Genomic DNA, 21,848 nt, shown 5'->3' with positions numbered 1-21,848 from the left:
AAAAATCACGGGGTACGCGTACGGTAAGCTCACGGTAAGCGTACGGTAAAAAAAAAAAAAATAAATAAATGAAAATCAGATTTAAGAGTTTAGAAATTAGGGAGCTCTAAAAAGAGCTGTTGTGTTTATGGAGTCATTTTTTTAGTGGTACCTACAAGTAAGTACCGATGCAGAGTCTAAGGTTCAAGAGGAAGACTCTGTTCCCTTCATCATTGAAGTGCACACCATCTCCTCTATAAATGTCTTGCATGTCGTAACGCAAGTTGTTGTGGTAAATGGCACCCATACCATAGTCACGGAGGAAAGCAGAAACAGATTTGTTGACGTGCTTTCTTGCTTTGTCAATCTGTGGACAGAAATGATTGGACCAGTTCCATTTTTGCCTTTGGCATATGTTGGAAAACACAAAGGCAGTTTTAGGGAAAAGTGTAAACAGTTGTGCAAAGGTGTCCTTCATAAGCATTTCCAGACCTACCCCAGTCAAAGTGCCTAGGTCATTGCCACCACAGTGCACTATTATGAGGTCAGGGTGTTGGATTTGCATGAAGGATTTCACCAATGGCATCAATTGGTGCCACTTTAACCCTCTCTGACCAATCCATTTAATGTCTACATTTGGCAAAGCAAGGTCTCTCACCATATCTGTTTTCTCTGCAAACTTTTCACTCCAGAAGACATAGCTGTGCCCTACAATCCACACTGTGAACATCTTCAAAGGAGAACTGGATGCACTCAGGAGGTGTCTTTCAGTAGAATGGCAATATGAAAAGAAAGACAGTTTGGAAATGGAGGCATACATATTTTTTACAAAACAAAAAGAACTGATTGGCTGTTTCATACCATTCTAGAAAAAAAACTAGGCTGTATGTGAAAATTAATAGAAGCATGTTTTGTATTGGTACAAAAAAATGTGTAACCAAAGAACAGTACTATGGATTTGCAGTTAGGTTTGAAAAGTCAAGCACTCTTGCTCTGTGGAATTGAAACATTGTGTGTCGAACTTCTGACCTAACTGCACACAGCAGTGTTCCATGAGCTGTTGCTATGGTAGCAGGCAGAAGTCAAGTTGGGGGAAGGGTACTAGGCAGAAGTCAAGTTGGGGGCAGGGTACTTTTGGAAAAGGGTTGGTTTTCAACCAATAGAAATGTGTCATTACATTTGAAAAAAAGGGGGAAGCACTGAGATTTGAAACTTACATGTATATGTGTGGAAAAATAGAGGGAAAGTTTGCCATTATCTGGTTCTGCTGAGAGGAGAGAGGTGTACAGAACAGAGATCCTGGCTCTGATAATCTGCTGTTTGAGTGACACATTTCTTTCACAACTAACTAATTCTAAAGGTGAGTTTACAGTTTGAGAGGGGATGTATGTGGTAACTTAAGAAATGAATAATAGAAATGGGAATTGTTTTTGTTGTAGTTACACATGGTGGATTCATAATGTGTCAGTCTGTAAAAGAGATTTTCACTTGGCCCGAAAAAAAAAGAGCAGTAAGTGTGCTTTCAAATTGGCAAAGAAATTTCGTTTTGGCACTAATGTGAAAACATGACTGTGTGTGCATAGAAGAATTATAGGCAGAAATGTATTGCGTCTTGCTCTGGTGATTTCACAGTTGCAGTAGATGGAAAAGAGGAGCAAATTTTTGGGGGAAGAAGCAGAGGTTTAGCACACACCCATGTGCTTGCCATGTATAGTCATGCACAGTAATTAGAAGCGAGTGGGGTTTTCAGGTTTAAGTCTGTAATGCAAATACATTCAGCATCACTAAGGCTGGTTGCCCCTGCTGGAGTGTAGGCAGTCACAGAGAATACACACGGTGGTGGTCTGAAAAAAAAACTGCTTGGACATGTGCATTTAAATAAATTTAAAAAAAAGGTTTCAGAATGTGTCAGTCTGTAAAAGTGATTTCAAATTGAAAAAAGAGATATACACTTGCCCCCGAAAAAAAAAGAGCAGTAAGTGTGCTTTCAAATTGGCAAAGAAATTTCGTTTTGGCACTAATGTGAAAACATGACTCTGTGTGCATAGAAGAATTATAGGCAGAAATGTATTGCGTCTTGCTCTGGGGATTTCACAGTTGCAGTAGATGGAAAAGAGGAGCGAATTTTTGGGGGATGAAGCAGAGGTTTAGCACACACCCATGTGCTTGCCATGTATAGTCATGCACAGTAATTAGAAGCGAGTGGGGTTTTCAGGTTTAAGTCTGTAATGCAAAAACATTCAGCATCACTAAGGCTGGTTGCCCCTGCTGGAGTGTAGGCAGTCACAGAGAATACACACGGTGGTGGTCTGAAAAAAAAACAGCTTGGACATGTGCATTTAAATAAATTTAAAAAAAAAGGTTTCAGAATGTGTCAGTCTGTAAAAGTGATTTCAAAGTGTAAAAAGAGATTTTCACTTGGCCCGAAAAAAAAAGAGCAGTAAGTGTGCTTTCAAATTGGCAAAGAAATTTCGTTTTGGCACTAATGTGAAAACATGACTGTGTGTGCATAGAAGAATTATAGGCAGAAATGTATTGCGTCTTGCTCTGGTGATTTCACAGTTGCAGTAGATGGAAAAGAGGAGCGAATTTTTGGGGGAAGAAGCAGAGGTTTAGCACACACCCATGTGCTTGCCATGTATAGTCATGCACAGTAATTAGAAGCGAGTGGGGTTTTCAGGTTTAAGTCTGTAATGCAAAAACATTCAGCATCACTAAGGCTGGTTGCCCCTGCTGGAGTGTAGGCAGTCACAGAGAATACACACGGTGGTGGTCTGAAAAAAAAACAGCTTGGACATGTGCATTTAAATAAATTAAAAAAAAAAGGTTTCAGAATGTGTCAGTCTGTAAAAGTGATTTCAAAGTGTAAAAAGAGATTTTCACTTGGCCCGAAAAAAAAAGAGCAGTAAGTGTGCTTTCAAATTGGCAAAGAAATTTCGTTTTGGCACTAATGTGAAAACATGACTCTGTGTGCATAGAAGAATTATAGGCAGAAATGTATTGCGTCTTGCTCTGGTGATTTCACAGTTGCAGTAGATGGAAAAGAGGAGCGAATTTTTGGGGGAAGAAGCAGAGGTTTAGCACACACCCATGTGCTTGCCATGTATAGTCATGCACAGTAATTAGAAGCGAGTGGGGTTTTCAGGTTTAAGTCTGTAATGCAAAAACATTCAGCATCACTAAGGCTGGTTGCCCCTGCTGGAGTGTAGGCAGTCACAGAGAATACACACGGTGGTGGTCTGAAAAAAAAACAGCTTGGACATGTGCATTTAAATAAATTTAAAAAAAAAGGTTTCAGAATGTGTCAGTCTGTAAAAGTGATTTCAAAGTGTAAAAAGAGATTTTCACTTGGCCCCGAAAAAAAAAGAGCAGTAAGTGTGCTTTCAAATTGGCAAAGAAATTTCGTTTTGGCACTAATGTGAAAACATGACTCTGTGTGCATAGAAGAATTATAGGCAGAAATGTATTGCGTCTTGCTCTGGTGATTTCACAGTTGCAGTAGATGGAAAAGAGGAGCGAATTTTTGGGGGAAGAAGCAGAGGTTTAGCACACACCCATGTGCTTGCCATGTATAGTCATGCACAGTAATTAGAAGCGAGTGGGGTTTTCAGGTTTAAGTCTGTAATGCAAATACATTCAGCATCACTAAGGCTGGTTGCCCCTGCTGGAGTGTAGGCAGTCACAGAGAATACACACGGTGGTGGTCTGAAAAAAAAACAGCTTGGACATGTGCATTTAAATAAATTTAAAAAAAAAGGTTTCAGAATGTGTCAGTCTGTAAAAGTGATTTCAAAGTGTAAAAAGAGATTTTCACTTGGCCCGAAAAAAAAAGAGCAGTAAGTGTGCTTTCAAATTGGCAAAGAAATTTCGTTTTGGCACTAATGTGAAAACATGACTCTGTGTGCATAGAAGAATTATAGGCAGAAATGTATTGCGTCTTGCTCTGGTGATTTCACAGTTGCAGTAGATGGAAAAGAGGAGCGAATTTTTGGGGGAAGAAGCAGAGGTTTAGCACACACCCATGTGCTTGCCATGTATAGTCATGCACAGTAATTAGAAGCGAGTGGGGTTTTCAGGTTTAAGTCTGTAATGCAAATACATTCAGCATCACTAAGGCTGGTTGCCCCTGCTGGAGTGTAGGCAGTCACAGAGAATACACACGGTGGTGGTCTGAAAAAAAAACAGCTTGGACATGTGCATTTAAATAAATTTTAAAAAAAAGGTTTCAGAATGTGTCAGTCTGTAAAAGTGATTTCAAAGTGTAAAAAGAGATTTTCACTTGGCCCGAAAAAAAAAGAGCAGTAAGTGTGCTTTCAAATTGGCAAAGAAATTTCGTTTTGGCACTAATGTGAAAACATGACTCTGTGTGCATAGAAGAATTATAGGCAGAAATGTATTGCGTCTTGCTCTGGTGATTTCACAGTTGCAGTAGATGGAAAAGAGGAGCGAATTTTTGGGGGAAGAAGCAGAGGTTTAGCACACACCCATGTGCTTGCCATGTATAGTCATGCACAGTAATTAGAAGCGAGTGGGGTTTTCAGGTTTAAGTCTGTAATGCAAAAACATTCAGCATCACTAAGGCTGGTTGCCCCTGCTGGAGTGTAGGCAGTCACAGAGAATACACACGGTGGTGGTCTGAAAAAAAAACAGCTTGGACATGTGCATTTAAATAAATTTAAAAAAAAAGGTTTCAGAATGTGTCAGTCTGTAAAAGTGATTTCAAAGTGTAAAAAGAGATTTTCACTTGGCCCGAAAAAAAAAGAGCAGTAAGTGTGCTTTCAAATTGGCAAAGAAATTTCGTTTTGGCACTAATGTGAAAACATGACTCTGTGTGCATAGAAGAATTATAGGCAGAAATGTATTGCGTCTTGCTCTGGTGATTTCACAGTTGCAGTAGATGGAAAAGAGGAGCGAATTTTTGGGGGAAGAAGCAGAGGTTTAGCACACACCCATGTGCTTGCCATGTATAGTCATGCACAGTAATTAGAAGCGAGTGGGGTTTTCAGGTTTAAGTCTGTAATGCAAATACATTCAGCATCACTAAGGCTGGTTGCCCCTGCTGGAGTGTAGGCAGTCACAGAGAATACACACGGTGGTGGTCTGAAAAAAAAACTGCTTGGACATGTGCATTTAAATAAATTTAAAAAAAAGGTTTCAGAATGTGTCAGTCTGTAAAAGTGATTTCAAATTGAAAAAAGAGATATACACTTGCCCCCGAAAAAAAAAGAGCAGTAAGTGTGCTTTCAAATTGGCAAAGAAATTTCGTTTTGGCACTAATGTGAAAACATGACTCTGTGTGCATAGAAGAATTATAGGCAGAAATGTATTGCGTCTTGCTCTGGTGATTTCACAGTTGCAGTAGATGGAAAAGAGGAGCGAATTTTTGGGGGAAGAAGCAGAGGTTTAGCACACACCCATGTGCTTGCCATGTATAGTCATGCACAGTAATTAGAAGCGAGTGGGGTTTTCAGGTTTAAGTCTGTAATGCAAATACATTCAGCATCACTAAGGCTGGTTGCCCCTGCTGGAGTGTAGGCAGTCACAGAGAATACACACGGTGGTGGTCTGAAAAAAAAACAGCTTGGTTTCATAATGTGACAGTTTGTTATACAGATTTTCACTTGCCCAAAAAAAAAGAGGAGTTTGTGTGCATTCAAATTGGCAAAGAAATTTCGTTTTGTGACTATTGTGAAAAGAAATGTAGTAATATATTTAAATACAATAAAGAATTTTTTTTTTAGTTTTTTTGCAGGTATTGCTGAAGAACAGTGAACAAAATTTAAGATGCCTACAACATCTCGAGTTCAAAAAACGCTAAAAAAAAAACTATATTTGAGGACAACTGGAGGACCAAAGTTAGTAGAAGATGCTGATGTTGGGAAAAAGAAAAAATCTTCTGGTAAGCAAAAAAGACAATTCCTAAACAAAATATTGAAAACAAACAAAAATGTACAAAATGTCTGTTCTCGGAAAAATGTAACAAAACCTACAGAACAGCAAAAAATTGAGGATTTAGTTAATGCAAATATACCTTCTGCAATTGAAAAGTTTAACATAAACAGAAAAACAGCATTTAAAGAGATACGTAGAAAAATGTTTCAGAGAAGAGTTATGTCCAATTTGATAAAGGATATAAAGAAATATAAGCAAAAGGCTAAATATTATAAGAGAAAAAAAGAAATTGAAGCCATTGCAGCAAAGGCATTAGAATTAAAAAGGAAACTATTCATATTAATTTTGAATAGGATGCGTACATTAGATAAAATGGTTAATGTACTGAAATCACAAAGCAAAAGCAAAAGAGTAGTGAACAGAACAAATTTTTGTAAAGTGTTTTTAGGAAAGTGGATGCATAGCTCAAGTAGTGAACCTTTTTTTAATGAAGAGAGCTATTTTCAAAGTAATAGTTTGCTGCATGCAGTTGACACCAGAGGTCGTTCATACGAAGTAAAAAATGGTTGCATAATGGAGAAGGAGATAATGGTTCCAAGAGATGAGGTACAAGTGATGGCAGATGAGGCAATGGGGAGACGTCCTAAAGCCCCAGTGTACACTTGGAATTGTAGTAGTATTTGCACTGTGCGTCAGGAATCTATTGACAGATTTCGAGAGTTTCTAAGAGAATATAGTAAAAAAAGTGTAAAACAAAAGATTAAGGTGCTTCAAAGTCTGGATCCATGCAGAGTGAGAGAGAATACTGGTTTGCAGGGTCATTCTCTTGCTTGTCTATCTAGAAAAGTGTGCAATAGTGTTTTCCATCATTTTAGGATGCTGGCTGTTCATCATACTGAAATGAGAAAGTTTGTGAGACGGTTGTATTTTGCCAAAAGTCCAGCAATAAAGTTAAATGAATTGAATAGGGCTCTGTTCCGAGGAACGGTATCAGATGTAGAGAAGGTTGTTGATGAAATTCAGTTTTGTTACTTTGGTCCTGAACAAAACAGTGCAGAGAAGGACACAGTAAATGAGGCAGAAGTGGAAGAGAATGTAGAACCTTGTGTAAGTAAGACATTTAATGATCACATAACAAAATTTGCAATAGTCTCTAATGAAAGACCAAATGTTACTTGTATTTGTTGCCGCAGAACTCATTATAGAAAACAAACTAGGAATGTTGATCTCTACAGAAAGAGTGAAAATGAAGATAATTATAAGTGGATGGATTTTGCAACATATATATTTCTTGAAAATTGTTTTGAATTGGGTGAAGATCAGCGTATTTGTAAATACTGCTACAACAAGTTAGAGGAAAATAGAATGCCGACCAGAGCTGTACATAATAATTTAGAATTGGATGCTATTCCTGCTGAACTTTCTGAATTAAATACATATGAGTCTATACTCATTCAATGTGTTCATCCGTTCCAGACCATAGTACGTATGGAGCCCAAAACTGGTAAATTACCTCCTTCAGATTTACTGAGAGGTTTAAAAGGTAGAGTGGTGTATTTGCCCTTGGATTTGAAAAAAAATATGGAAACTATTGATGCGGATACTTTGGAAACTGAACCATTAATTATTCTGGTTAATGGTGTACCTACAAAGAATAAGAAGATTTGGCAGGAGCTGGTAGATGTGCGGAAAGTACAAAGAGCAAATTTGTATTTGAAAAAAAATAACAAATGGTATGAATCAATTTATATAGTAGAAGAAGAAGAAGAAGAAGATTTACAAGGAGATACAGAAACACCAAGTGGACAAATTGAAAAAGTGGACAAGTCAAAGGAAGAAGAAATTTATGAACATTTTAGCATACATCCTCTCCATTCGAAAGAAGTTATGGGAGACAATATTGATCTCTTTCAGATGAAGAAAGCAAAAGGAAATCCCGTGAGTGTATGGGAGGAGAGCTTGGAAGCTCGATGTTTTCCTCAGCTGTTTCCTAAAGGAAAAGGAGGACGATACGATGAACGTCCGGAACAGATTCCAGCTTCTGAGTATCGGACTACAAGACTATATGCTGAAGATCCCAGATTTCGACAAAGTATCCCTTATTTGTTCCATCTTTTATTTGAAAGCGACTTGTCTGCACTGTCTTATGCAGTAAATCACATTTTAAAAAGTGGAGTACATTTACAAAATGTGTCTGCTAAGGATTTTATGGAGAAAGTGCAGCACCGAGATGATCATTTGGAAACACAACTGATCAATCTGATGGCTTGTCAGCGTGGGACAAATGAATATTGGTACCGACGCCATGGTGAACTAAAATGCATGTTACGCAATTTAGGAACACCAACATGGTTCCTTACCCTAAGCTGCGCCGAGTACGCTTGGGATGATTTACTGGATTTTCTACGAGAGGCCAATTCAAACATTGAAAACATCGAATACAAGACAGCAGGAGAACTGTGCTCATTGGATCCGGTTAATGTTTGCAGATATTTCAATCATAGATTTGAGGCTATGATGTCCTTCATCTGCAATAAAAAAAATCCACCCCTTGGAGAAGTAGTGGATTTCTTTTGGAGAAAAGAGTACCAGGCAAGAGGTGCTCCTCATATTCATATGCTGCTGTGGATCAAGGATGCCCCAAAGTTTGGAACAGATACTGATGAAGCAGTGTTATCTTACATTGAAGAATATGCAACATGTGCTATACCTAAAAGCACAGAAGAGTACAAGTTAAAGGAGCAAGTTCTACGTTTCCAAAGTCATCGGTGTGGAAAATACTGTCGACGGAAATACAAGAGCAAAGAAAAATACTACACTAAATGTCGATTTGGATTTCCTAGACCTGTTCTTACAAATGGAAGAGTCAACAGTTTTATGTCAGCTGTGAGACATACTATCACAAGAAAATCACCTAAGAATACCTACAACCTTAAAAGAAAAGAAGAATCAAAAAATATAAATGACTACAACCCAGTCATTTTATCCATGTGGAACGCTAACATGGATATACAGTATGTTGCTGACAATTCCATTGCTGTTGCTCGATATGTAACGTCTTACATTACGAAATCAGAAAAAACAGAATTGAAGGAAATGTGGGAAGAGATTTCTCACGAGAAGACTGTCAGTAAGAAGCTGTACAGTTTCAGTTTGAAGATGTTATCGCATCGAGAAATTGGATCCTACGAATGTTCAGATAGATTATCTTCTGCAAGTCTCTACTCGAAGTCAAGAAGAATAATTTGGGCAAGTTTAGGCCTTGCAGCAATGAGAAATCGGGTACTGAAATCTGTTGGAAAAATTGAATATTTGGCACAGTTCGAACCTGAAAGTACAGATATATTGAAAACAAACATGTTGGACACATATTATCCCAAGAGAAGTCATCATCTGGAGAACATGTGTCTCTATGAAGTGCTGCAGAACTACATTTATTCACGGAAAGCTGCAGAAGACATCAATAATGGAAAATATAAAGTCGTTGGTGAAGAAGGATGTTTGGTGAAGCAAACCAAAGGAAGTTTGATAAATCACCGGAAGCTGAGTTGCGACACTACCGACAAGAAAGAATTTTACTACTTGGCTCTTTTACAGTTGTTTAAACCATGGCGTTCAGAGGATGAACTACTGGGAGAATTCCAGAGCTATGAAGATTCTTTTAATGCTTGCAAAGACAGCATACAATGCAGTACATTCTCAACTTATCTGCAAATGTTAAATGAAGAAATTGAACAGGAAACTACAATTGCAGCAGAAATTGCTAGAGACAGTTCTCAGGACAGCCAAAGTTCAGGAACATACAGTCAAGATCCCCTAGGACAACCAATCGTTGAAAATGAAGCATCAATAGCCATGAATGAAGTGGAAACGGCTATGAATCAAGCTCAAGAAGAATTTATAGACTTAGAAAATTTGGAAAGACAACTGAATCAAGAGCAGCAACAAATTTATGAAGAGATCAAAAACAAAATTGATCACGGATTTCTACATGAAAAAAAAGAGTGCTCATGCACATCATTTCATCCAATCAGGATGTATGTAAGCGGACAAGCTGGCACTGGAAAAAGTTTCCTAATTAAAGTCATCAGAAGCTACCTAAAGCAAAAAACAGATTCTACTTTGTCTTGTGTGGTTACTGCTCCAACTGGGTTAGCAGCATATAACATAAAAGGAATCACCTTACATCGTTTGCTAATGTTACCAGTGGAGCATGAGAACAAAATACAATTCAACAAGCTAACTGGAGAAGCATGCTTGGAAGTTTCAAGAGTATTGAAGAAGATGCAAGTTCTCATTATTGATGAGGTGAGCATGGTATCAAACTTAATGCTTGCCTTTGTGCATTTAAGAATGCAGCAAATTTTGAAGACAGACTATGACGTGTTATTTGGTGGAAAACACGTCATAGTTTTTGGGGATCTTTTGCAACTTACTCCGGTTAAAGGACAACCAGTGTTTAATACTGTGACACATGAAGACACGAAGAAGTCATTGGGAAGCATCGGTAATACAAATATTTGGTCCTTCTTTGAGTACAAGGAACTTACAACTAATATGAGGCAAGCAAACGATGAAGAATATGGAAGTATTCTGAAAGATATCAGGATTGGACTACTCACAGAAGCTGGCAAAAAAGCATTACAGACTCGGCTGCTACATAATTTATTTCCAAAGGAAGAAATAGTTGCAGAGAAGATATACAAGAACATTGCAGAAAACAAAAGTGTCATCTGCTTAATGCCAACTCTACGTGAATGCTCAATATTCAATGAGGAGCTTTTGAAATTGGAAAAGGAAGAGATCAGGAAATTGGAAGCAGTGGACAAAATTGAGGATGGAAGAATTACTGTCACAGTAACAGGCAAACTGAAAAATAAATTGGACTCACTAGAGAAGAACATCTCCAAAACAGGAGGATTAGAAAAAAATCTATATGTTTGCATGAACTGTAGAGTGTTTTTAAGGAGAAATTTGGATGTTGAAAAAGGCTTAGTAAATGGAGCGATGGGAAGAGTTGTGGGTTTTATTAATTATCAGAAAAAAGATGGAATTGAATGGTTAAAAATAAAATTTGATCAGATAGAGGAAGTTAAAGACATTTGTCGTTGTTCAGTTCGTTTCATGCTTGTGAAAGACTTATATGTACGTAGGAAGCAGTTTCCGTTTTCTCTAGCATATGCTGTAACTATTCACAAGTCTCAAGGATTGACTGTAGATTGTGCATTTGTGAACATTGGATCTAGTGTGTTCAAAGAAGGTATGGCATATGTTGCTTTGTCACGAGTCAAAACATTATCAGGTTTATTCATGATAGACTTCGATGACTCAAAAGTTAGTGCTGATACAAACTGTGTAAAGGAGTATAATAGATTAAGAAGAAGCTATGCTCCTCATTTAGGTCAGTATCCTGTGTTGGAGAAACGTGTAGTTTCTCGTAAAAGGAGAAATGAGAATATCTGTAATGAAGATGTAGAGAAGAGGAAAAAAAAGAGGAGTGATGTAATTGCAAGCAAAAAGAATAAGGAAAATGAAGAACAGGTTGTAGGATGTCATTTTGAAAATAGCTCTGGTGTCAACTGCTACGCAAATGTAGTGCTGAATGTTGCTTTTTATCTGGAAAGTTTGCAAGAGCAGATAATAATAAATCAGGGAAAAAGATTCTGTTCAGAGCTCAGTCTCCTTTTTCAAAAGCTGAGTAAAGATAAAACTCAAATAGAAAGTGCTACTGATATTAGAAAACTTTTAGATGTATGTTCAGGACGAACACAGTTTTCTCAAAATGAACAGCAAGATGCTCACGAATTTTTGATGTATTTTCTTCAGGTAGTGGAAGAAGAAGGAGTTCCCATTGACATTTTTTTTGGTCTCTCTTATAAATGGGAACATAGTTGTGATAATTGTTATAATATAAGTGGTTCTATTGTTGATAATGAAAGGTTTATTTATTTGACATTGCCAGAGAGTAAAACAGTCACTTTTGCAAACTTAGTTAAAGATGCTAATCATAGCATGAAATGTGGTGAGTGTAATTCTGACATGTTATCAACATTAATTTTAAGGGAATACGGACAGTATGTAATTTTAATGATGCAACGATGTAGAGCTGATGGATCAAAATTGGATACTTTAATAAAGAAGTTTACAGGACAGCAATTATCAATTTCAGGAAAAACTTTTGTAACTGTTGCAATAATTTTCCATGATGGACCTACTGTTACTTCTGGACATTACACAGTTTATCTAAAATGTGAAAAAGGATGGACACTGTGTAATGATTCCCAATTGATTTTCAAACAACGTTTGCCTTTTGATTTAGCAAATTCCTATCTAATCTTCCTGAAACCTAAATTTTAGAGAGACTTGGCAAGATCTGGACAAAATAATTTTACCATTTTACAGGATTACCATTGCAATTTTGTAGAAAAAAGATTTTTAAAATTATCATTTGGCCTAAAGGAAAGATAACCAATTGTAATGTGGACTTTTTAAATTTTTAATGCAATTTTGAAAAACCAATAATTTAGAGATTATCGGTAACTTCTGCACATTTTAAATTTTGGAATGTTATTGGACTGCCACTGGAAATTTTTTCAAAAATGATTTCAAAAATTACTATTTGGCCATGTGGAAAAGTAAGCAATTCTATTGTGGACTAAATAAATTATTCGAAAAATTTTCGTGAACCAAAATGTTACAGAGAATCGGTGAGATCTGGACAGATTAAACTTTAGAATTTTAATGGTTTTCCCTTGGAAATTTATTCCAGGGAAAGAATAAAAAATACTATTTGGCCTAAAGGAAATAAAATCAGATGTATTTTGGAGTTATTTGAGATATATTATTGTGAATGTACTTCTGAAACAAAAATATCAGACGGTATTTTAAAGAAAAAAGTATTGTTTTTAGATGACATTTTTTAAGAATAATATGCATTTCTGTAATGATAAGTTTAAGTGAGAAGAGATTCTGGGCTTTTTTAATACAATCTTTGAGATTGTTATTTTTTTTTGCCCGCTGTAAAATGATGAATGCAATTGCTTTCACAATTTATAGTGAAATGCAATATATTCTGAAAACAGCAAAAATAAGGCAAAAATATTTTTTGGAAAAAAATGTAAATATGTGTACTGTATTATAAAATGTTTTAAAAATATTAATACTTTTTTCTTTTTTTTCAGATCGATATAGAAAATTTTCGTAAACTACAACCATTTTAAAAACTATTTTTTAAAAAAACAAATGAATAAATATTTTTTTCAGTGAGTATGGTAAGTCAATAGTAATAATTGTAGTCTTTCAAGGACCTTGTAATGTGAAAAATGATTTTTAGTGTTTTTTTTAAAAAATAAAAAAAAAGGTACGCTTACCGTACGCGTACGGTAAAAAAAAAAAAAAAAAGTTTTTAAAAAAAAAGAAAAAAAAAGATGAAAGATAAGGTTGGCTCTTAAAAGAACCGTTGTGTTCATGCAGGGACAGAGGAAAGAAAGATTGGGAATATTAGACGGTACGACAAGTGTGCTGATCTATTTTACTGTTCACCAGGGAAACACTGGTCTCCCTATAAGTAATTAGATCGTGACAAGTGGCGCACCGTACTTCAACCCTCGCAAACCGAGGGTTAATTTCCAGAGGGCCAGCAAAAGGAGATTCTCCCCCCACAGATGAAGGGCTCACCTGACCTGCAGAAGAAGGAGTCTGCCCTGCAGATGATGGTCCAGGCTGAGCTGCTGTGGATGTACTGGCTCGTCTTTCTGAAGAGTTACCTCCAAAAAGATGACCATGTGTCCTTCTGTGTACTTCTTTGAGGTGCCTCATCATGGTGTGATTCCCAAAGGAATACTTCCTGTCAGGATTACCTCTAGAAAGTACACGCTTACACAGAATGCAAGTAACTAAGGGTGCATTCACCTTTTGCTGGCCTTCTGGAAAAGTAAAAAAATCCCAAACATAAGAAGGCTTTACTTTCCTCGCTCTCTGCCTCAAGACAGTGCTGCTGGTGCTAGCCTCACTCTCAGAAGGGCTCTGCTGTTCTGCCATCGTATCCCAAAGACAAACCAGCTCCTTCTCCTAAGGGATCACAAGCAGAAATGAGGGGAATGGGTGTGGTGTAGGAGAGTTCTAGAACTGAAAGTAGTTTCAACCAATCAAAAGTTGTGTTTCAAGATCACATGACCTACCGTACGCTTACGGTACGCTTACGGTGCGCTTACGGCAAAAAGTACGCGTGCGCGTAAAAAAGACACGCGCTTGCGCACATGCGCATAACAGTCATTTCCCGGCACTTCCGCGTAACGTGCGCGTGTTGCGTAAGCGCGCACGCGTCCCACGCGCAGTACGCGCGGCTACGCAAAGTGCGTAACTATACGCAAGCAGCGTAGATAGATTACGGACGTTGCGTAAACCGTACGCTTACCGTGAGCTTACGGTACGCGTACTATAAAAAAAAAAAAAAAAAAAAAAAAAAAAATCTGGAAATAAATTTTACATGTTTATTTTAAAAAATATATATAAAAAAAATATTTAAGGATTTTAAAAATTAAAGCATAGTCTTTATAAAAGATAAGAAAATTAAAATAAAAATATGTTTGAAAAAAATGAAGAATATAAAAAAAAAAAAGCATTTAAAAAACCTTGCAAATTCACTGAAAAAACCATGGGTTTCACACACGTTATAGTTAGGAATTAGCATTTAAAAAACCTTGCAAATTCACTGAAAAAACCATGGGTTTCACACACGTTATAGTTAGGAATTAGCATTTAAAAAACCTTAGAAATTCACTGAAAAAACCATAGGTTTCACACACGTTATAGTTAGGAATTAGCATTTAAAAAACCTTAGAAATTTAGTGAAAAAACCATAGGTTTCACACATGTTATAGTTAGCTGGACATTTTACTCGTAAAAAACCAATGAAATTGCCCCGTTATAGTTAGTTCAGCTAACTATAACTCGCGCGCCCGCAATGCACTGCTGATGACGTCACATATTACATCACTCATGACATGGTCAGTGACATCACTCATGACATCACTGATGACATCTCAAATGACATCACTGATGACCTCACTGATGACATCATCCTTGTGATAGAGTGGCAGACCTCCTCTCACCTTAATATAAGCTTTGATACACACATTCAAAAATAGAGACTAAAAATTTCAAAACAATGGACATACCAATACCAGTTACAACAACCTCTTCAGTAATTCTAAGATCCACATACACATCCACTCATTCACCAACAGTCCTATACAGTCACTCATACATGTACTCACTCATCATATGTACTCATACATCTATACATCCTGTTACACAATGCCACTCATCCATAGAGTTACTCACACACATAGTCACTCATGCTAATAAAGAATCAAACATACATTTACTTGCATATACAGTTATACACACACCACCACACTTACTTCTACGGAAACTTACACATACTTAGTCTTTTAAACAATCACTTATAGAAACACATACTTATTCATACAGGAACTCTTTCAATCTCTCACTCTCACATATACTCACATATATACACCAATAGTCACATATACTAGTTTAAAACATATGTAGTCACTCATAAAGACACTATTGAGACAGTCATTCACTCACTAACACACCCATACACACACTCATCCACCCATGCAGTCCTGCACACATGCTCTGTTCAACACATACAAACAGTGAGTCACTCATTCATGCACCGATGCACTACGTAATACCCCCCACCGAACCATGCAGACACTCAGACTGATACTCAAAAAAACAACTAATAACCTATATAGACACCCATGTAGCTACTCACCAACCCATGCAGCCACTTATACACAAAGTGAGAGACTGATACAGATATTTACATATTTAAACATTACTCACTAAGCCATGTATTCACTATGATACACTTAATCAGTCAGTTACACAATCAATTTTTCAAAAACAAATCATCCATTTAGACAGTAATATACCCATTTATTCTTCCATCAACCTTGAGATATACATATATAAAACATATTTAATTTTCAGAAAAACACACATTCACTGGATGATGTCATCAGTGAGGTCATCAGTGATGTCATTTGAGATGTCATCAGTGATGTCATGAGTGATGTCACTGACCATGTCATGAGTGATGTAATATGTGACGTCATCAGCAGTGCATTGCGGGCGCGCGAGTTATAGTTAGCTGAACTAACTATAACGGGGCAATTTCATTGGTTTTTTACGAGTAAAATGTCCAGCTAACTATAACATGTGTGAAACCTATGGTTTTTTCACTAAATTTCTAAGGTTTTTTAAATGCTAATTCCTAACTATAACGTGTGTGAAACCTATGGTTTTTTCAGTGAATATATATATCTGTGGTGGGTGTGTATATATATGTGTGTGGGTGTATATATATTATCTACTGGCGGTCACCAGTAGATAGTTATAGTTAGGACCGTGTTTCCATAGGAAATCCGCAACATTCTAATTGGAATAACTTTGGCGCCGGTTGACGAATCCTCACGAAATTTTCAAAATAGGTGGGGCGCTCCGCTCCGCTCCTACCCTGAAAGTCTCAGGGGGATTCGTGAAGCGGGGGCTGAGAAAAAAGGGGGCTCCCAAAATGCATTTTCCCCATGCAATTTTCCATAGGGACCTTTAGTCCAAGGTACAGCCCGAACGGCTGAACAGAATTACTTGAAATGTGGCATAGAGGAAGTCCTCAGGTCAGGGAAGTGCCTTTTGCAGGTCTGGTGTCAATCTGTTCAGTAGTTCCTGAGAAAATCAAAAGTAAAATCATATATATATGTGGGCGGAGCCTAACCACACATCTCCTCCTGAGATCTGATTGGCTGTCAGCACTTCATCCAAGAAGTGTTGGCAGCCATCTTGGGACCAATATACATGATAGCACCTCATTAAAAAGCATTGCAGTTAATAGAAGGTTTTAAGACTTTAGTTACATTATAAATCATTTGTTGATGGTACCATACTCATTTTAGGAATTGTGGTATGTTCTAAGGTGATTTCACCATGTGAAAAAGCCTTCTGCTGGGATATCATGATTGAGAGAAAAATATTTTCTCATGCTTTTCCCATAGAGGTTTGGAAGGTGATCTATGAGCTAAACTGAGAGATTATTTTCTGTAAATTCACATTATCTTTCTCAGTCATGTGAGAATGAAGTCTGACATTCTCAGTAAAACATGTACATCCAACAAGGGCAGAGACTGTCAGTTGATTCCTTTGTGTTCTACTGCAGCTTCCCAGAGTGTTCCAAAGAACAACTAGAGCGCTAACAGTCCTACTTATGATAAACATATGGCACACCTGAAGCCATCTTGCTTGGATTAAAGTGGTAACTCTTAAAACATTTAATTTAAAAAGGAACAAAATGAGGGGGTTCATTTTTCTATAAAAAGTATGATTAGTGCTGCAGAAAGAAAAATTAGGGCACATTTTGAGTGACTTCTCAAATCCTCTTCTATTTCATTAAAAAATTCTGACATGCAGACTGAAACATGCACTTTCAATACCAGCAGCAGTTTTCCCTGGTGAGCAGTAGCTTTACTACAGTGATCTAATGAGCAAAAATAGTGCTAACATTCCGAATTTATGGCAAATGTGTGACATATCTGAATGCCTTCTTGATGGAATCAAAGTAAAAAACTGAAAGTATTTCCTACTGAGGAGACTGCAGTAAATGAGGAAATTAGGAAACTTCATAACAAATAAGTCTGCCAAGATGGCCACCAGAGACAAAAGAGCCCAAATGTAGCCCAAATATCACCCAGATGTAGCCCAAGTATAGCCCAATGACAGAATGTCCCAGAGCGTTCTTAAAAACAACTAGAGCGCTTACTGTCTTCATTATGACAAAAGTATGGCACACCTGAAGCCATCTTGATTGGAATAAACTGGTAACACTTAAAACATTTAATTTAAAAAGGAACACAATGAGGGGGTTCATTTTGCCATATAAATTATGATTAATGCTGAAGAAAGAAAATGAGGGCACATTTTGAGTGACTTCTCAAATCCTCTTCTATTTCATTAAAAAATTCTGATATGCAGACTGAAACATGCACTTTTAATACCAGGAGCAGACTTCCATGGTGAACAGTAGTTTTACTACAGTGATCTAATGAGCAACTACAGTGCTAACATTCAGAATTTATGGCAAATGTGTGACATATCTGAATACCTTCATGATGGAATCAAAGTAAAAAACTGAAAGCATTTCCTACTGAGGAGACTGCAGTACATGAGGAAATTAAGAAACTTCAAAACAAATAAATCTCCCAAGATGCCCACCGGAGACAAAGGAGCCCAAATGTAGCCCAAAATCACCCAGATGTAGCCCAAATATAGCCCAATGACACAAGTGTGCAAAACACTTATTATTTTGTGTTTTTGCAGTGTTATATAGTGCAGACTTGTCAGGTATTGGAGTGCTTTACATGAGCATTGGTTACATCACACAAGAACAAATTCATTTTGGTTGTAGACATGGGGAGACTAAGTGATTTGACCAGAATCACAGAATGTCGAGCTGAAGCAGAAACTCCAACCTCATTCCCCAGTTGCAAAGTCTGCAGTTCTGGAAGTAACCCCATATCCTCTCCCCTAAGTGCACATTTAATCAAGTGGTCAACTGGATTAAAAAACATAAAGATAACAAATAATTTAAAAGTGCTTTGTCGCTATTTGAAAACTCAGAAAATATGTCCTTATTTTAGTCTTTTAGAGCACTAACCATAATTTTGATGCCAATAAGACACTCTCATATATGTAATTTCTAAAGGAAATGCTCTAGGTATTACAGTTTTGATTACATCAAGATGACGTCAGGCGTTCCACACTTTTGTAATAAATATAGAATGTTAGCAATCTAGTTGTTCATTAGGATACTGTTGAGAGGCAGAGGCCAGGGGCACGGACTCTGAAAATTGAAGGCAGGTAGGAGGGTGCAAAGGCAACAATTTACCCACACTGTGCAGGCAGGAAGGGCCGTGGCAGCACAACAGACTATGGAGGGCAGTGGAAAGGGGGGCAGGGGCAACAAACCAACAATACAGGACTTGCAAGAGAGGCTGTGGCAATGTAATAGACCATTGTGGGCAGAAGGAAGAGGCAATGGTAGTACAACCATACATGCCAACAGACCCGATTCAGCCAGGAAACGTCCAATGTTTTTAAGCTCAAATGGGCTTTATTTGATCTGTGTCCTGTCTACAATCTCCTCTTTTTCATTGTAACTCAAAGGGGAAAATCAATACCCCAGTTTTTTTTCAAAATCTCCCTCTTACCAAGTTCAAAATGTTCGCAAGTATGGTACATTGGATCATGGAAGGAAATGGGGTAGGGACATGGACTTGGATAACAGAGGACAGGAGGGACGTGGAGAGGTGCACCAAACTGACCCTGCAGGGCAGGCATCAGGGTTTGCAGCAGCACAATACACCACACAGGGCATGCGGGACGGGAGTGCAGCACAACAATCCATAGAAAGCAAGAGGGAGGGGACAGGACCATGCACATGGACAACAGAGAACAGAGGGGCAAGATGCAATGGTAGCTAGCTGACTATAATGGACAGACAGGAGAGAAAGCTGCAGCATAACAGACCATAAAGGGCAGGAGGGACGGATCAGGGGCATTACAATGGAACAGACAAGCCAGGAGGGAGGGAATAGGGGTCTGCACATGTAAACAGATGGCTGGGGGCAAGGGGGCAGGGCAGGAGCAGCAAGATAGCCATGGAGGCCAGGCAGGATGGGCACTAGAAGCAAGACACACCATGAAGAGCAACACTGAAACTGTGATGGCATACACACAGACCATGGAGGGAAGGTGGGAGGGGGTCAGGGGCAGCTAACTGACCACACAGGGAAGGTGGGAGGGGCCATGGCAGCACAGAAGACCATGCATGGCAAGTGGGAGGGTTAGTGGCAGCACAATGGCTATGATGGGCAAGAAGGAGGGTGCAGGGGCATGCACAAAGGACGATGGAGGATAGAAGGGAGGGTCAGGACCTGTGCACAGACAAGAAAGTTCAGGGGAAGGGGCCTCCTAACAGACTGCACGGGGCAGGCAGGAGGAGCAGTTGCAGCACAACAGACCAGGGAGTGCAGAAGGGTGTGGCAGTACAATGGACCATGTAGGACTGGAGGAAGAGGATAGGGGCATGGCATGTGGACGGGCAGGGTGGAGGTGGCAGGTACAGGTTACAGTCATCTGACAATGCTAGGCAGGTGGGAGGGGAGTGGCAGCTCAACAGAACACTCAGAGTAGATAGGAGTGGCAGGTCCATGGAACATGGTGGGCAAAAAGGATGGAGCAGGGGCATGCACAAAGACATCGGAGGGCAGGGGGAAGGAGAATAGGGGCAGCAAGCTGAGCACAGAGTTTAAGCAGGGGGTCAATTATGGGGCATAGAATTGGGCAATGGAGGGCAGGAGGAGTGGACTGGTACATCATACTAAATTGAGGGCAGTGGCGGCACATCAGACCATGCATGGCAGGAGGGAGGAGGCTAGTCCATGGATTCACACAACAGAGGATAGGGAGGAGGGGGATGGGGCAGCAAGCTAACTGTTCAGAGAATTCGGGTATTAGGAACTTTATGGTTTTTAAAACGTGTGTCTGTGCGAACTACTTAAAATATGAACAAGTATGCAGCATAATCTCACTTTTATTCAGGAAGCAGAGGACGTTTGTGACTGTGACTCCGGGTTCACTTGGCAGAAACACCCCCTGACCCTCCACCCCCTATCGCAAAATGTAATGCCCGTGAAAAGGGTAGGTGAACACAGTGTTATATAGAACATAGTCCTGAGAGCACGATTGAACATGAAAACTAGATATAGTGTATGGATATAAACTATGCACCAAAAAGTGTGATATAAGATAAACCGGCGTGAAATATAATATGCAATACATTGTGCGCAATTACAGATTCATTGGAGAGCGCGATATAGCACAGGCCCTAGCGCGTGCTATGCGATATGCGCCTTGGAGTGTAATATGCACAGGGCAGTGTTGTGTAAAATAACTAGTCTCTAAAGTTGTAATATAAAATATGTGCTGTGAAGTGTAACGTTGCATATGCACTGTGACAAAGATATGGATCCCAGATTGTAATATGTATGGCATAGCACTGTGCGTTATAACATAGGCATCGAGAAAGGCACGTTAGATGGGGCAATATAACCCGTGCGAAGACAAGTGTGGCATGACATATTCACGGGGTGGTGTTACAGTGCACATGGGCTAGAGAGTGTCATAGCATATGCACTAGCTAGTGGAATACAACACAGAGGTGTGTGACACTCAGCAGGCAATGGTGGGTGTAACACAGCATTGGGCTATGCAAGGAGCGCGCTGTGACTCTCAAGTGATGTTCGTCCCCTTTCCAGAGAGTAAAATAAAAAGTATTACACATCCGGCAGTGGATGTGTGTTTTATTAACCGTGAGGGGGGTTTCTTGCATAGTTTTGGTCGAATTTTTGTCGAATCCCCTTTGAATGGCTTGGTGTGCATGTGTATTAAATGTGCCCATCAATAACTACCCATGTTTGTATAAATAAACGACAAGGGTGTCTACCGGGATTAGGCACGGTAGGGCATCAGACATGTCATAGCTTCACTAGTGGTGTAAATACATTCCACGTGGATTCATTGTATGCATAGTCGCCTTTTAATGAATATCACGCAAATCGTCATGGTGATAGGTACGTACGGTTTGTCCAGCATGTCCTAGGTGTGTCTATAAATATATATTTTTAAAAAATAATAAAAAACAGTGGCCGGCCCTGGGGATTGGGGTCAATAAAATATAATTAGGAGACAGGCCCTGGGGGATGGGGTCATCAGGGCCAATAAATTAGAATAAGAAGAGAAACCACACAGCCCCCCTTCTTAAAAAATTAAAATAAATAAAAGACTGGCATCGTGCCGGAGGCCGCGCCCCCTCCTTGCAGCACTCTGCA

The 21,848-nt window shown here is 38.7% G+C and overlaps 1 protein-coding gene across 1 annotated transcript in view; it reads left to right on the top strand.

Annotated features, from left to right (window-relative positions):
* Positions 1-1,229: 1,229 nt before the first annotated feature.
* LOC146870990 (uncharacterized) overlaps positions 1,230-21,848 on the top strand; it is a 28,947-nt gene continuing 8,328 nt past the window's right edge. Inside the window, exons 1-2 of the mRNA XM_085646079.1 lie at positions 1,230-1,339; positions 5,721-8,847. Coding sequence (XP_085502205.1) covers positions 5,764-8,847 — 3,084 coding nt within the window. The 5' untranslated portion in view covers positions 1,230-1,339; positions 5,721-5,763. The remainder of the gene's footprint in view (positions 1,340-5,720; positions 8,848-21,848) is intronic.

The sequence above is a fragment of the Triturus cristatus genome, chromosome 1_1 (assembly GCF_964204655.1).
Source record: "Triturus cristatus chromosome 1_1, aTriCri1.1, whole genome shotgun sequence".
Taxonomy (NCBI): Eukaryota; Metazoa; Chordata; class Amphibia; order Caudata; family Salamandridae; genus Triturus; species Triturus cristatus.
The sequence above is the reverse complement of the archived record's forward strand: the minus strand, read 5'-3'. Positions and strand labels throughout refer to the sequence as shown.